At 51.0% G+C, this 14,318-nt stretch overlaps 1 protein-coding gene across 1 annotated transcript in view; it reads left to right on the top strand.

Annotated features, from left to right (window-relative positions):
* Positions 1-14,318, top strand: part of CACUL1 (CDK2 associated cullin domain 1) — a 410,130-nt gene that overhangs the window by 72,986 nt on the left and 322,826 nt on the right. The window contains exon 3 of the mRNA XM_086922922.1: positions 11,151-11,253. Within this exon, the coding sequence (XP_086779048.1) occupies positions 11,151-11,253 (103 nt within the window). The remainder of the gene's footprint in view (positions 1-11,150; positions 11,254-14,318) is intronic.

Below are 14,318 nucleotides of genomic sequence, written 5' to 3'. Positions count from 1 at the left end.
GAGTTTATAAGCTCCTTACGAAAGAGTGCTTGTTACTCTGTTATTGGTTTGTGAGTGGCAGTTGCTCCTATCCCATGGCTGCAGAGTTCACATGTAATCCTGCGGGAGAATGTAAGTGTAAAACCCTTCCCCAGGCATTAACAGCAATGGTAGTTTGTCTGTTGACATACAGCAGTGTTGCCAGGAGAAGCATCATGATGTAGTACGTCCCCATCATGATGCATTGTCCATCTCAGATAATATGAATCCGCTTATGTAGCGTTCGTTTGCTAGATTTTGCTGACTAAATTATGACTTTGGAATCAAACAAAAATGCAAGACCTGTAGAGAAAGCCACCACTTCACATTGCTGCTGTATTTGTCTGTTCCCTGGAGGTGCTTCCAAGCTCTTTGCCATTCCTTGAGGGCAGAAGTTTTCTTCAGTCAGTAATGCTATTTTACATTTAGTTCATCAGCGGAAAGGCTTGTCGGAAGCCACCCCATCTCAGGCCTCTGAGCTAGCTGTACTGCATCTGGCTGGCTGACAAACGTAACCTCACGCTAGGCTGTGTTTGGCCTCTTCTTGACAGAAGCATACTCTCACACTGCTTGAAGTCCCACTTTTACTTTTAAGCTGTGGGGGTTAAGCTGCGTGGACAGTGTGTTTGCTACACAGGCTGTGCTGTTGCCACACCCACTGCTGCCAGCTGTCAAATCATTGCCATGTGCCTGTTACTGTCCAGCAGGAGCCAGACAATTAGTCGTACAAGCCTACTCTGCTGCTAAGTCCAGCAGCAACAAGGCACAGATCTTCGAGAGTGGCCACCTTGTGGTGGTATTGTTATACAGCGACTTCCCATGTAAGTTCAACACAGTCAACAATAATATCTACCAGACGTATAGCTTTAACAAGGCTAGCACCTCCTGCCTGTCGAACATATCTGAAAGAGACACGTTAGTGATAGATTCCTTACCTTAGAATATCCCCAGGCGTCAGACTGGATTCGGAAAATTTAGCATAGCAATACCCCTGCGCGCCGGCAGGCGTCGTCCGCGGCTCCGCGTCCGTCGTCTGCGTCGTTAGCGCCGGAATGACGTCGTCGGAGTACTTAGACGCCGCCCATGCGCGCTGACGTCAGTTCTTCTTTTTTTCACGCCAGCTAGCGCAGATCCGGAGAAGCTCTACCCCTTAGTCTTTTTTTACTAAACTTTTTGATCTTTTTGATCATTTCTCGACTTGAGTCTTCGACTCCAACGGTGCCAGTAGGGATCAGCTGTACAGGGTTTTTTAAGATTTCAGATGCTGGGGGCGCTCTGCCTCAATTTCTACGTTACAGGGTATGGTGTAGGTGGGTAAAAGGGTAGTGCGTGAAGAGCAGACGGAAAAAAGCCCTTAACCGTCTAAATAAGTCAATGACTTAACATATGAACAACGGTCGTTCGTAACACGGCCACCGGGAATCAACAGAGGAGGGATGCCGCACGCCTGAACGTCGTGAAAAGTGAAACGCACCCGTTTTCACATCGCCTGCATAGGTGGATCACCTCCCGCTAACCGCTTAACACGTACCCGTATTAAGCGTGAACTTTGAAAGCACCATTTACGCCATTGGGCGTCACATAGAAGCAAGAATACCTTCTTGCTCATAAATAAGCTTGATGTACATTTCAGTAACCAAGCATACTAAGGATTCTAACCGTACTTTGAACGCTACCACGAGATTCAGACTGATCTCGAACTCAGTTAACCCGAGTTAAGCCACAAGCCCTGAAGAGTCGTGTTGACTCATTGAAGCACGACGAAACACGTGTCGGCTAATTGTGGACTATTCTTCGAGTGTGGACACATTAAATCATCATCTTGCGAATACAAGAAATAACATCTAAAGAATCTGCTTCTGTCTGCTTAATTGTTTATGTCACACTTATCATGTTTATTTTCACTTGAATGTAGTTGCGAGAGCTCAGCTGTGTTCAGGTGCCAATAGGGATGCCCGGGTTTAAACCCTGTTCCAAGTGCGACTGACTGATGTCGGCTACCGACCCCCATTGCCGGTGCCTCAAGTGTTTAGGCCTCGACCATGACCACCGCACCTGCTCCGACTGACGGGCCCTGACGTCTAAAGCTAGGCGAGAGCAGTCCCGCAAGCGAGTGGAACTCCGGCAGTCGGCCCCGCGCAGCTTCAGGTCCCGGTCCCACGGGAGGTCGAGGGACCAGTTGCGGGGTCGGAGCCCTTGCAGCTCCGGGAGTGGACATCGGTCGTCAGGATCCAAGTCCTCAGGTAAGAGGCATGAGAGGTCGGAGAGACATCCTCGTTCCTCCGACACACCCCGACGATTGTGCGATGCGGCCGGGGGTTCGGGTGACACCACCTATGCGGCTCCGACGGAGTCACAGTCGTCGTCGCCGCCTGCCCCACACCTTTGGGTCCCTGGGCAAGACGCGATGCCTGAGGAGATCGAGCGGTACCTCATGGCTATGAGGTCCCTCCCTCCTCAGCCGCGTTCCGTGGCGCCTCCGGGCCCAACCGCCCCACTGGAGGGCCTAGCGGGTCGGGTGCTTCGGCTCCGACGCCATCGGGTGCTTTAGCCCCGGTGCCGCTGGCGACTTCGTCCCGGCGCGGCAGGCCCTCTCTGGATCCGCTTCCGGATCCGGGTCGTCGCCGGTCGACCTCTCGACCGCGCCGGCCCTGCGGGTGTCGCACCTGCTATGGTCCCTGATCCTACCCTCGGTCCGGTTCTGGCGCTCCGATGGCATTTGGAGATTTCTATTTCCATGAACAGGACCCATCTGTTGACCCTGAACTATGGGTGACGAGGGTGATTGGGAGGGGTCTGAGAACCCTCTGGCATGGGAGTGCCGGTCTTCACAGGACTGGACATATGAGCTTGGGGAGGCCAGTGGACTTGACACTTCGGCAGACACTGGATTTGTCTCCCCTCCCACCGTGGCTACGGAGGAGGGGGCTGCTTATAGTGTAGTGTTGACGCGGGCGGCCAAGGCCTTAAACCTTGAGCTCCCTGTCGCTGCCATGAGGACTAACCTCCTCACTGAGGTCCTTAAACCGCAGGCAAGCTCCAATGAGCCTCTGCTGCCGTTTAGTGAGGCCTTGTGTGACGTTCTTGTGGGCACTTGGTCCAAGCCCGCCACAGCTCTGCCTGTGGATAGGAACGTGGCCAGACGCTACCGCCCGGCCCCGGGCGACCCTTGCTTTTTGTCCACCCACCCCACCCCCGAGAGCCTGGTCATCCAGGCCTCCACTTCCCAGACCGCATTCCCGATGGCTCCGCCCGATCGGGAATCCAAGAGGTATGAACAGTTCGGGAAGAAGGTGTTCTCGTCCCTGAGTTTGGGACTGCGGTCAGTCAATACTGCATGCCTCTTGGGCCACTACACCCACACCCTGTGGGATGTGGTAGCGGACGTGCTGCCACAATGTCCGGAGGAGGTCTGGGCAAAACTTACCCAAACCCTTGCGGAGGGACGAGATGCAGCGCGGTATTCCATCCGGTGTGGGCTGGATACCACGGACTCACTGGGCAGGGCGATGGCAACGACGGTGGCGGTTCGACGCCTCGCCTGGTTGAGGTCCGCCAACTTTTCGGCCGATGTCCAGGCCACTCTCCTGGACATGCTGTTTGATGGCCGTCGTCTCTTTGGCGACAAGGCAGACCATGCACTTTAGCAATTTAAGGACTCCAGGGCCTACGGCCAAGTCCTTGGGCCTCTCGGCCCCACGCCAGCAAACTGGTGCCTTTCGCGGCTACGGAAGGGGTGCTCCCACACATGCTGCCAGGCAGGCGCCGCAGAATGTTCAACAGCGCGGTGGCGGCCGTGGAAACCGCCGTGGCGGCGGTCGGGGACAACGGCGAGGCCAGTCCACACCTTCCCCCTGCAGCACCTGTCTCAAAACCCTCCTAGTCCTTGCTTTCAGGCCCATGTGACGCCAGTGGGGGGCAGGGTTCGCGATCACCTCTTCCACTGGCGCACTGTCACGTCGGACAGGTGGGTGCTGCAAATCTTCCGAAGGGGCTACTCCCTCCTCTTAGAGGCGACCCCTCCATCCATGCCACCGCAAATCCACCGCGTGTCGGGGGATCACTTGCAACTTCTGCAAGAGGAAGTCACTGCCCGCTTGGCCAAGGGGGCCATCGAGCGCGTTCCGGGGCCAGAAGTAGGGTGTGTTAGTTACTCCCACTACTTTCTGGTACCCAAGAAGGGCAAAGGGGGCCTACGCCCTATCTTGGACCTACGGAACGTCAACGGCTTCCTCCGAAAGGAGAAGTTCAAGATGCTGACTCTGGCTCAGGTCTTAGCAGCCCTGGAACCCGGAGACTGGATGGAGCGTTGGACTTTCAGGACGCTTATTTTCACATCCCCATCCTGCCGGCCCACTCTGGTTCACGGTAGGCCACGAGCACTTTCAACTTACCGTGCTCCCCTTCGGCCTTACCAGCGCCCCACGGGTGTTCACCAAAGTGATGGCGGTGGTAGCAGCCCATCTGCGCAGGTTAGGGGTGTCAGTCTTCCCCTACCTTGATGACTGGTTGTTGAAGGCGGGCTCGCCCCAGACAGTCGTCAGCCACCTCCAGACTACGGTTGATCTCGTGCATCTGCTGGGGTTCTCCATCAACTTGCTGAAGTCACACCTGTGTCACTCTCAGAAGCTCCTCTTCATCGGAGCGGTTCTGGACTCGGCGCAGTTTCGGGTTTATCCTCCCGAACAGCGGATTCGGGATATTCAGGCTCTGATTCCGATCTTTCAGCCTTTATCCTGAGTCTCGGTCAGGTTGACGCTGCTGCTTCTGGGGCTGATGGCCTCCTGCATCCTTCTGGTGCATCACGCCCGGTGGCGGATGCGGGCTCTGCAGTGGGACCTGAAGTTTCAGTGGGCCCAGCATCAGGGCAACTTGTCCGACCATGTCTTGATCTCAGAGAGCACTGCAAGACAGTTGCAGTGGTGGCTCACGGCCCGCGATTGGGTCAGTGGCAGACCCTCTCCCGACCCCACCCGGAGCACATAGTTGTGACGGACGCGTCCCTCCTGGGCTGGGGGGACCACATGGGAGAGGCGGAGATCAGAGGTCTCTGGTCTCCGGCGGAGTCCCAGCTCCACATCAACCTTCTGAAGCTGCGGGCGATCCAACTTGCACTGAAGGCATTCCTCCCCTCTGTCCGGGGGAGTGTAGTGCAGGTGTTCACGGACAACACCACCGCCATGTGGTACTGCAACAAACAGGGCGGGGTGGGGTCGTGGACCCTATGCCAGGAGGCTCTGCGCCTCTGGCAGTGGCTGGAACATCAGGGCGTTCCCTGCACGCCAGGGCGGACGAACTCAGCCGTCGGTGCATGATGGATCACGAATGGCGTCTGAACTCGGACGTGGCGGAAGGCCTCTTTCAGTAGTGGGGAGAGCCTTGGTTAGATCTATTCGCCACAGAAGAGAACGGGCAATGTCATCAGTTCTGCGCGTTGGAATTTCCAAGGTGGCACTCGCTCTGAGACGCTTTTCGTCGCGAGTGGAGTTGCAGTCTATTGTACGCCTTTCCGCTTATACCACTTCTGCCCAGAGTGCTGAAGAAGATCAGCCGCGACCGGGCCCAGGTTATCCTTGTGGCTCCGGACTGGGCACGAAGATACTGGTATCCCGAGCTACTCAGCATGTCAGTCGATCCCCCGATTCGTCTGCCTCTTCGGGAGGACCTTCTGTCGCAGCAGCAGGGGACGGTCCTCCACCCGAACCTGTCCAGACTCCTTTACAAGCTTGGAGATTGAGCAGCGGCAGTTGAGGCCATTTGACTTGCCTCCTGAAGTCTGTAATGTCATTCTGGCAGCCAGGCGTCCCTCCACGAAGTCGGTACACGCCTGCAGGTGGAACAGATGTGTGGCATGGTGCTCAGCAAAAGCTGTGGATCCTCTCTCTGCCCCTCTTTCCGAGGTTCTTCTCTTCCTTCTTTCTCTTGCCCAGCAGGGCTCTGCTCTGGGCACTATCACAGGCTACCTTTCTGCCCTTTCCGCCTTCTTAAGGCTTCCTGATCAGCCTTTTTTTTGTTCAAGTCCCCGATTGTAAATAGATTTTTGAAGGGCATCACACACATGTTTCCTCCTGTTCCTTTCGTGATGCCCCAGTGGGACTTGAATCTTGTACTTACCTACCTAATGTGTGCTCCCTTTGAGCCGCTCCATAACTTTCCTCTCCGTCTTCTTACCTTGAAGACTGCTTTCCTGGTTGCCATCACCTCTGCCAGGAGAGTGAGTGAGCTCCAGTCTCTTGCTTCTACACCTCCTTTCCTCTCTGTCCATCCGGACAAGGTTGTGTTGCGGACGAGACCCTCTTTCCTGCCTAAGGTTGTCACGGCCTTCCACCTCGGGCAGTCCATTACCTTGCCCACCTTCTTTCTGCCTCCGCATCCCTCGAAAGAGGAAGAGAGGCTCCACCGTCTGGACCCAAAACGTGCGCTCTCTTAGTATCTGGATCGCACACGCCTGTTCCGGGTGGATGACCAACTCTTTGTTTGTTACGTGGGCGCTTAGAAGGAAAAGGTGGTGCACAAGCGGACCATCTCGCGGTGGATCATCTTGTGTATCCAGGCGTGTTACTCCTTGGCTAAGAAGGAACCCCCTGTTGGTCTAAGGGCTCATTCCACTCGGGCCACGGCGACTACCACTGCCCTGGGCGGAGGAGTGCCCTTGCAGGACATTTGCCAGGCAACTACGTGGGCCTCGCTGCACACGTTTGCAAGACACTATTGCCTGGACAGCCAAGTCCGGAGGGATGGCTTCTTTGGCCGTTCTGTCCTCCAGGACTTTCTGGTGTGATTATTGGTTCGCAGACCCACCACCGGGGTTGGTATTGCTGGGGTATCTATTCTAAGGTAAGGAATCTATCACTAACGTGTCTCTTTCAGATGCACAAGTTACTACTTGTGTAACAATATATCTGTAAGAGACTTTAGTTAGTGATCGATTCCTTACCGACCCACCCATCCTCCCCGTTCTGCGAACCGATATCGAGGGTTAAGGTCTCCTCTTGCAGGGCCCTAGTTTTATGGCACCAGTGTTGGTTCTATCTGAGTATCTGGCGCGGAAAAGATGTGTATCAGAACTGACGTCAGCGCGCATGGGCGGCCTCTAAGTACTCCAACGTCATTCTGGCGCTAACGACGCCGATGACTGACGCGGAGCCGCGGACGACGCCTGCTGGCGCTCAGGGGTATTGCTACGCAAACAATTTTCCGGATCCAGTCTGACGCCTGGGGATATTCTAAGGCAAGGAATCTATCGGTAACTAATGTCTCTTACAGATACATCGTTACACAAGTAGTAACTTGTGTGTCTCTCACCAAGCTCTTCAAATGCTTGAATCTGACCTACAGGAATGACACCTCGGAGAGACCCTGGCCTCTGTGACCAGGAATCTAGGGTGTGGTAGATTTGACAGCATCAGTCTTGGTAAGAGCTGGCATGATGCAGCTACTGGTAACTGTCACAAGAGCATTGAGGTCATGGTGCATGCACTTCTTACCTTACATGTTCTGTTATGCAGCTGCTAACAACTGATGGAAGGTGTTGTATATGTATAACAGATTCTTGGATGACATAACCCAGGTACCTGCATTGTACCGTTGGTATGCTGCATCCATGGGCCCCTCATAGGACCCATGACATCTGTTAGGAGCCATGTAGCAGGCTATGCCACCTGCCTTGGAACACGTTTCAGCCAGAGATACCAGTCGGGAGCTAGCTTCAGCGTCCTAGCTCTTGTGAGCCATGCTACAACCTCTGATGCCTGCTAGGGACCATGCTACTGATTCGGACTCCGGTCAGGGTCCATGCTTCTGCTGGCCCTATCATGTGGTACAGCCTTTGACACTGCACGTGATCATGCTACAGGTTCTGACCGCTGTCCTGTACAATGACACTGGTACCTTTGTTTAATTCTCACAACTGGGGTGTGGTTGGCATTAATACTATCAATCTCCAGGGCACCCACCAGGTACGGATAATGACAACTCTCCAGCTTTGGAACATATACTGATCTATCACAAGGTCCCCCATCTTCCTTAAAGGGCCTATGTACTAACACATGGTAACCAGCTTTCGCTGCCCCCATGTTACTAGAAAGTTGTTTCTATACTGCATCTTGCCCTGAAATGTAACAAGCTTTTGCAAGACCAGATGGTCTTACTTTGTCTGTACTTGGCAAAGCAATGTCAATTTGCCAGCATTGACTATGTTGTATATGTGGTTGCATGCCTGTTTTAAGGGGTGAGCTACATATGACATGAAGCTTATGGAGGGTCAGCATGTTTAGAGGCAGGCTAGGTAAGGACTGTATATACTGGGTTCAGATGGATAGTATGTACTCTGCCAGGTGTCTGCGTGACTTCAGAATGAAAGGTGTGCCTTTGAGTGCAGGGTATGCAGTGTGTGTTTTAATGAGTGTGGGGTGCAGTGGCCTTTTACCTAATTCCTGCGCAAACTCATGTTTGCGCAGGGATTGGGAACACAAGTTTAGCGCCAAGTACTGCATCCTCCGAAACTTTCCCTATGTCCATTTCAACTGGTCAATCCTTCTGCAGTTCACCGGATGTAAATGCCCAGTAAACAGCATTTATTGGTACTGAATCCGAATTTGGTGTGGGAAACCATATAATTCTCATGTTAACTCCTATTTGTATATGGAACCCCCATTTGTATATGGAAATTCATTATAGCGGTTTGTCTCGATAAATACTGATCCCTGGATTTTTTTTTTTGAAAAACCTTTATTGATACTTCAACCAGTTACAAGTATGGGCCTTCAGCCACCAGGGCTGGCCGCTAATCAATATCATTTCAACCAAGCAATTAGAACCAGACTCGGCCTCCCGGGAGGCGAATACAGCACGTCTTCAATTAAAACTGGCAGCATATCACACTATACGAATAGCAGGATAATAAAGGTTCCATTTTATAATATAAAGATAGAAGGATCAGGTGCCATACAATATCACAAAGGTGCATAAAGGGCGGGCAAAACAGTAGGAGGTCCACAGTTAGTTCGATATCATTCAAAACAGTGGCGCTGAGGCATACAATTCAGGATAAACAAGCATACAATTAATGTTCGCACCAGTGGAGCGCCCGCCCGATGGTACTGAAGTACCGTGAAAGTATAGGCACAGATAAAAAGTCGACAATTGACAAAAGAATAGACCCACTACGCTGACCCGAAAAAGAAGAAACAAAAGAAAAGGCGAAGAAAGATAAGAAGAAAAAAGGCCATAGAAACAAATAGTAAAAATAAAATTCCCCCCCTCCAACCCCCCACCCTGCACCCCTGCAGATGACTACGGCCTACCTCCCTAGCAGCGTGTCTGTCGCCCCGTAAATGAACCCGAAATATAGAAGAACAAAGGGAAAGAAAGAAGGGACTAAAACCCTGCCCAAAAAGGAGAAATGGAGGAGGGCTATGTCATACGCATTCCCGGACTCTTCCCCCCCCCCCCCCCGTCTTAACGAAGAACCCCCCGCAATGCTAACACGATTAAGCAGACCACAATAAAACAGTACATCAGAGGAAACTAGAAATCCCGCCCCGGACTCCGTTAACCAAATAAAGCAGTCCAGTTACCGATAAATCAATATTGTGAAACCTCAAACAGTCTCAGCCTTGGCCCCGTCGATCAAATTTGCTGATCCCCTCCGATAAAGAGAGCCCCACCGTAAAGTTGTCAAAGGTCAAACAGAAGTTGTCGAAACATAGTCTATAAGTCGAAGAAAGGATGGCAAGTCCCAAAGTAGACGCTCGAGTCCAACGATGCCCCTTCCCGACTCTAAGACCAGGCACTATCACATCCGCCATCTTGATGGACCAGCTGGGAAGGGGGTGCGACACAGTCCCACACAGATCACAATTACGAGCAAATGCCTCCAAATTGGGAAAAGCAGTGAAATGTTCCGCCAATTGCAGTTCCAAAGATTCCGACTTTATAGGTGTATCGCCAATCTCCATGTTCGAACCGTTCCACTTCTGTAGGGGCATGGAAAGCTCCAAGCACCGGGTCAAATGGCATCGCTGGGGTAGCAATAGGGAAAGGAACTGGCCACCGGGTCTCGGGCAGCAAATCAGAGACCGGTCCCGATCCTCTAATTCCGTCCCCCGCCAACATCAGATTCCAGGCCTGGGTCTTCATAGTCGCCTGAAGTGCCTCAAGGGCCGCCATCACTGACCGCAATGGTGGGCCGCACTGAACCCGCTCCGCCGGGTTTCGCATAGCATCAAGCATATTGGCCCCCACGGAGAGGCGCCTTCCCCGGGGTAAGATTAGGCGGAGCAGGAATGAACCGTGAGGGACCGATCGTCAATAGGCGTTAGTGTGCACCAAGTCTCCGATCCAACGGCACCGGCGCTACGAACGCCAGGCCCCCGGGTCTCGGACCCCCACACACACCACCTCGGGCGTCACTCGTCTCCGCACCTCCGGTACAGTTCCAGGCAGCAGATCAGCAGCAAAGCAATCATAAAGATGTCGGAAGTTCCGTGGACCGGACCCTGCCGCTCTCTCCGGTCCGCTGTTGTTCAACTAGGACCCGGCTAGACCAACACTTGAGACCCCGGCTTCCAGATTGGGCTAGGCCTCACATTAAACCTCGACATAACTCCACTCCACCATGTCGGAAAAATCTCGGGATTGCACCATCAGTTCGCAGAGTAGTTCATGCACCCGGATATGGGGCGAGAAATCAGGATATACGACAGGATCTTCGAGCTAGAGACGGGGGTCAGCGTAGCCGGGAAGCTATGCGGCCATCTTGCTTGCTGTCGTAGCTCCTCCCCCCGATCCCTGGATTTTTGTTTTTATCTGCCTGATAAATATCTCCTCTCTCACCTGCCCACTGAGAATGAGGGCCCAAGTGTATCTGTGAGTGCAGGTGAAGGGGTAGGTCAATGTGAGTTGAGGTGAAAGGGTGTATCCATGTGGGTGCAGAGGGAGCAGTTTGCCCATGTAAGTACAGGTTCAGTGGTGTTCTTTTGTGAGTGCCAGATGAGTGCCTTAGTGAGTGCAGGGTGGAGCATATTAAAGATATCCTGCCATTGCCCATGTTTGTTTTTAACTTGCTTTGCTCTTTTAGGGGTGTTGTGTGCCTGTTCTTAGTCTCTTAGTCTTGTTTCTTGTTTTCACAGTTGTGTATATAAATGTGTTTGCCAGCAGCACTCAGAACAGATGTACAGCGACCTTATCAAAAAAATAACCAACCACTTGGAGAGAATCTCTGAGGAGCTGCAGGTAACACTTGAAATTCTTGTTTATTTATTTTATTTTCATTTGGTTGATATGCTGAAAAAGAGCGCAACACATGCACTAACGTATGCTATCTACCAGACTGAAAACAACAATTTGGCAAAGGTGCAGAAATAAACAAAAGAGCAATCAAGAGGTCAACCTGCGACGATGGCAGGTGGCATGTGTTATCACGTGTGTTGTGTGCGTTACTAACCCATAACTGGTGAATTTCAGCAGTTTGACACATGTGAGTCAGTCATTGCTCAGTTTTTAACTGTCTTTTTTTTAATTTTATGTAAAAGCACATGCAGTGCATACTCCTGCGATCTAATGTTGGTCCCCGCCATTTGCCGTTTGTTTTTTTTCAAAAAAGTTTGAGTCATAAGATATATTGTGACACCATCCTTTGTCCACAATGCACCAGCACACTGGTTGCATCTCATTTTATTTTCTTCTGCTATTGGGCTTGACGTTTGGGAACGATGTTCAGAGTTCAATAATAAACCCTGGTTCTTCCTTTTTGATTCAGCTGCTCACCCTTCCATCCCTGCAATGAAAAAAGCAATACTGTACCAGCAAATGTTCTGCTGGCGACACCTTGACTCTTGATTTGATAGTCATCAGCTGGGCACTTTAAAGCATCGCATCCTCAAGCCACTATCCTTCCAAGTTTTTTCCTTTTTGAGAATGCACCTAGGACAGCGATATGGAATATATTTCTTCCCTTGCTTTAAGTGTAATGCCAAATTCCATGGAAACGAGCATCACAAGTTCTGCAACTGCTGCTCCTCCAAAGAACACTTTGAGACTTCTGTGAAGCTTACCTTGCCTTCTGCTGCAAAAAAAACCTAAGGTACCGGAGGGAAAGAAAGTTGAGTAATCGCATCGGGCAGAACAGCAGATCAAGGAGAAGAAAGTCTGGAGGCAATTTTCTCCAAGAGCTCCTATGTCAAGGAGGAGGTTGAATTCCTTGAGCCAGTGGTCTATCTGCCGGCAATGGAACAGAATACCAAATTGAACCCTCAAGCATTGATGGCACCCCAAAATATCCTTCGACAGAGCACTGCTTTTGTGGGAGTTTGATGTCCATCTGGAAGCTGCACAAACCTTTGGGTTCTGCTACTCCAACCCAGAAACCCTGGACCCTAGATACTCCATCCATGGAGACTGAACCAAGCCCCCTGGCCCTTAGGCTCTGAAAAGCCACACTTTGGGTCAAAATCAACATTGAAACCTTCCCTGCAATTCTTGCCAAAGCAGTCAAAGAAACATCCAAAGCTGCCAAAGTCTGAAACCATTAAAGGATCGATCTGCAAAAGACTCTTTGAGGTCCTGTATGCAAAGTAAAAGAAGGCATACAACTACATACCATGCAGCAATATAAAGTGCTGCACAACATACCTAGGCCAAAATCCACACAATGGAAGACCAGGACTACTTCCTAGTTGAAACCCTGTCTGAAACAGAACGTGCAGTCCACTAACTCGCCATGCTCAAGGGACTGCTCAAGCCGGCTACTGACAACTTTAAGGAGTCAGTAAAATCCAGTTTAGTTACTCCCAGTGTGGAGGAAAAATTTGAGCCTGCCTCGGGCAATCCAGTCTACATTTGTGGCCAACCCTGACTCCTTAGTTGCGCACACAGCCCATAATAGGGATTATTCACAGGCCACAGGAGGCACCCTTCTGCCAGACAAACAGTCTAAGTGCATTGACGCCCCGGGAAAGCAGGTAGCATTTGGGGTGGCCACATATGGGCACATTGCCAGTATGATGGTCCTCATCTCCACGTACGACCAGTACAACTGGGAGGCGATGGACGAGCTAGTAAAATGCCCATCTGAAGAGAGCACAGGAGTTGCTTGCGCAGAGGATAACCCTCTGCAGTGGCAATATTATAAGTGCTGGCAACTGGACTCGTCCACAAGGGTTATTGTTACCTGCAACCTACTCTGCAGGAGTGCCTGGCTTAGGGTGTCTGAGTTTAGGCCTGAGATGTAACAGGATCACTCGACTGTCCAAGTTGATGGCAGTCATCTGTTCGTCCCCTGCCGAACAAATGCTTGAAAAAATCAAAAAGGAAACTGGCATTGCTAGTCCTTGGCCCTACAGCAATCCAAAAGCATGCACATCTTACAATTCTCATAATCTGCTGATAGGGCAAGGTTTACATCTTAGCATATGTGGTACACCAGGGTTTAAACACCTATGCACAATAATGTGCAGTACAGTTCATTACCATCCAAATGCAGGAGTTACATAGTATTATAAAAGAGAGGAATAAAAGAACGAGAGATAAAAACCGTAACTCATGGCAGTGACTGGTGACGGTATTATCTAAAACATAATTACCATATGTATGTCCGTTTTTGTGTGTATTTTTTTGGGGCTGGGTATCATATGACCATTCGAGGTTTATTGGCCAATAAAGAGGGGAAGAGGCGGGGAAGGGATGCTTAGTGATTTCTAGCTTTTCATGTAGTGTCATGCCTAAGCCCTGTCAATAAAGAGTGTTCTGATAACTGGTCACTTGGTTAACACGCTTGTTGGAGTCACAGTTGTGCGCATGCAATCTTAGAATTGGATTGTTCATGTCCGTCCCTGTTTATTCAGTGTCGCCACATGTTACACTTCATTCTGAGATGGCAAACGTCTTGGAATGTACATGCAACCCCTTTTACTTTCAGTGCCACAGCATGTTATTCCTCATTCTGAGATGGCTAACTTCGTAAAATGTGTAGGCCAGTCTCTTTATTTTCAGTACCACTGCATGTTATACCTCATTCAGAGATGGCTCACTTCTTGAAATCTGCATGTCACCCCCTTTGTTACCAGTGCTAGCGTATATTATACCTCATTTTGATATGGCTCCATTCTTGCAATGCACATCACTCCTTTATTTTAGTAGTAGCACATGTTACAACACATTCCGAAGGCTCACATCTTGAAATGTGCATGTCAACCCCTTACTTTTCAGTGCTGCCACATGTTATAAGTCATCCTGAGATGGCTCACTTTTTAGAGTGTGCATGTCACCCCTTTATTTCAGTGCTACTGCATGTTATGCCT

This window comes from Lissotriton vulgaris, chromosome 5 (assembly GCF_964263255.1).
Source record: "Lissotriton vulgaris chromosome 5, aLisVul1.2, whole genome shotgun sequence".
Lineage (NCBI taxonomy): Eukaryota > Metazoa > Chordata > Amphibia > Caudata > Salamandridae > Lissotriton > Lissotriton vulgaris.
Note: the sequence above shows the minus strand (reverse complement) of the source record. Positions and strands in the feature narration are given on the sequence as shown.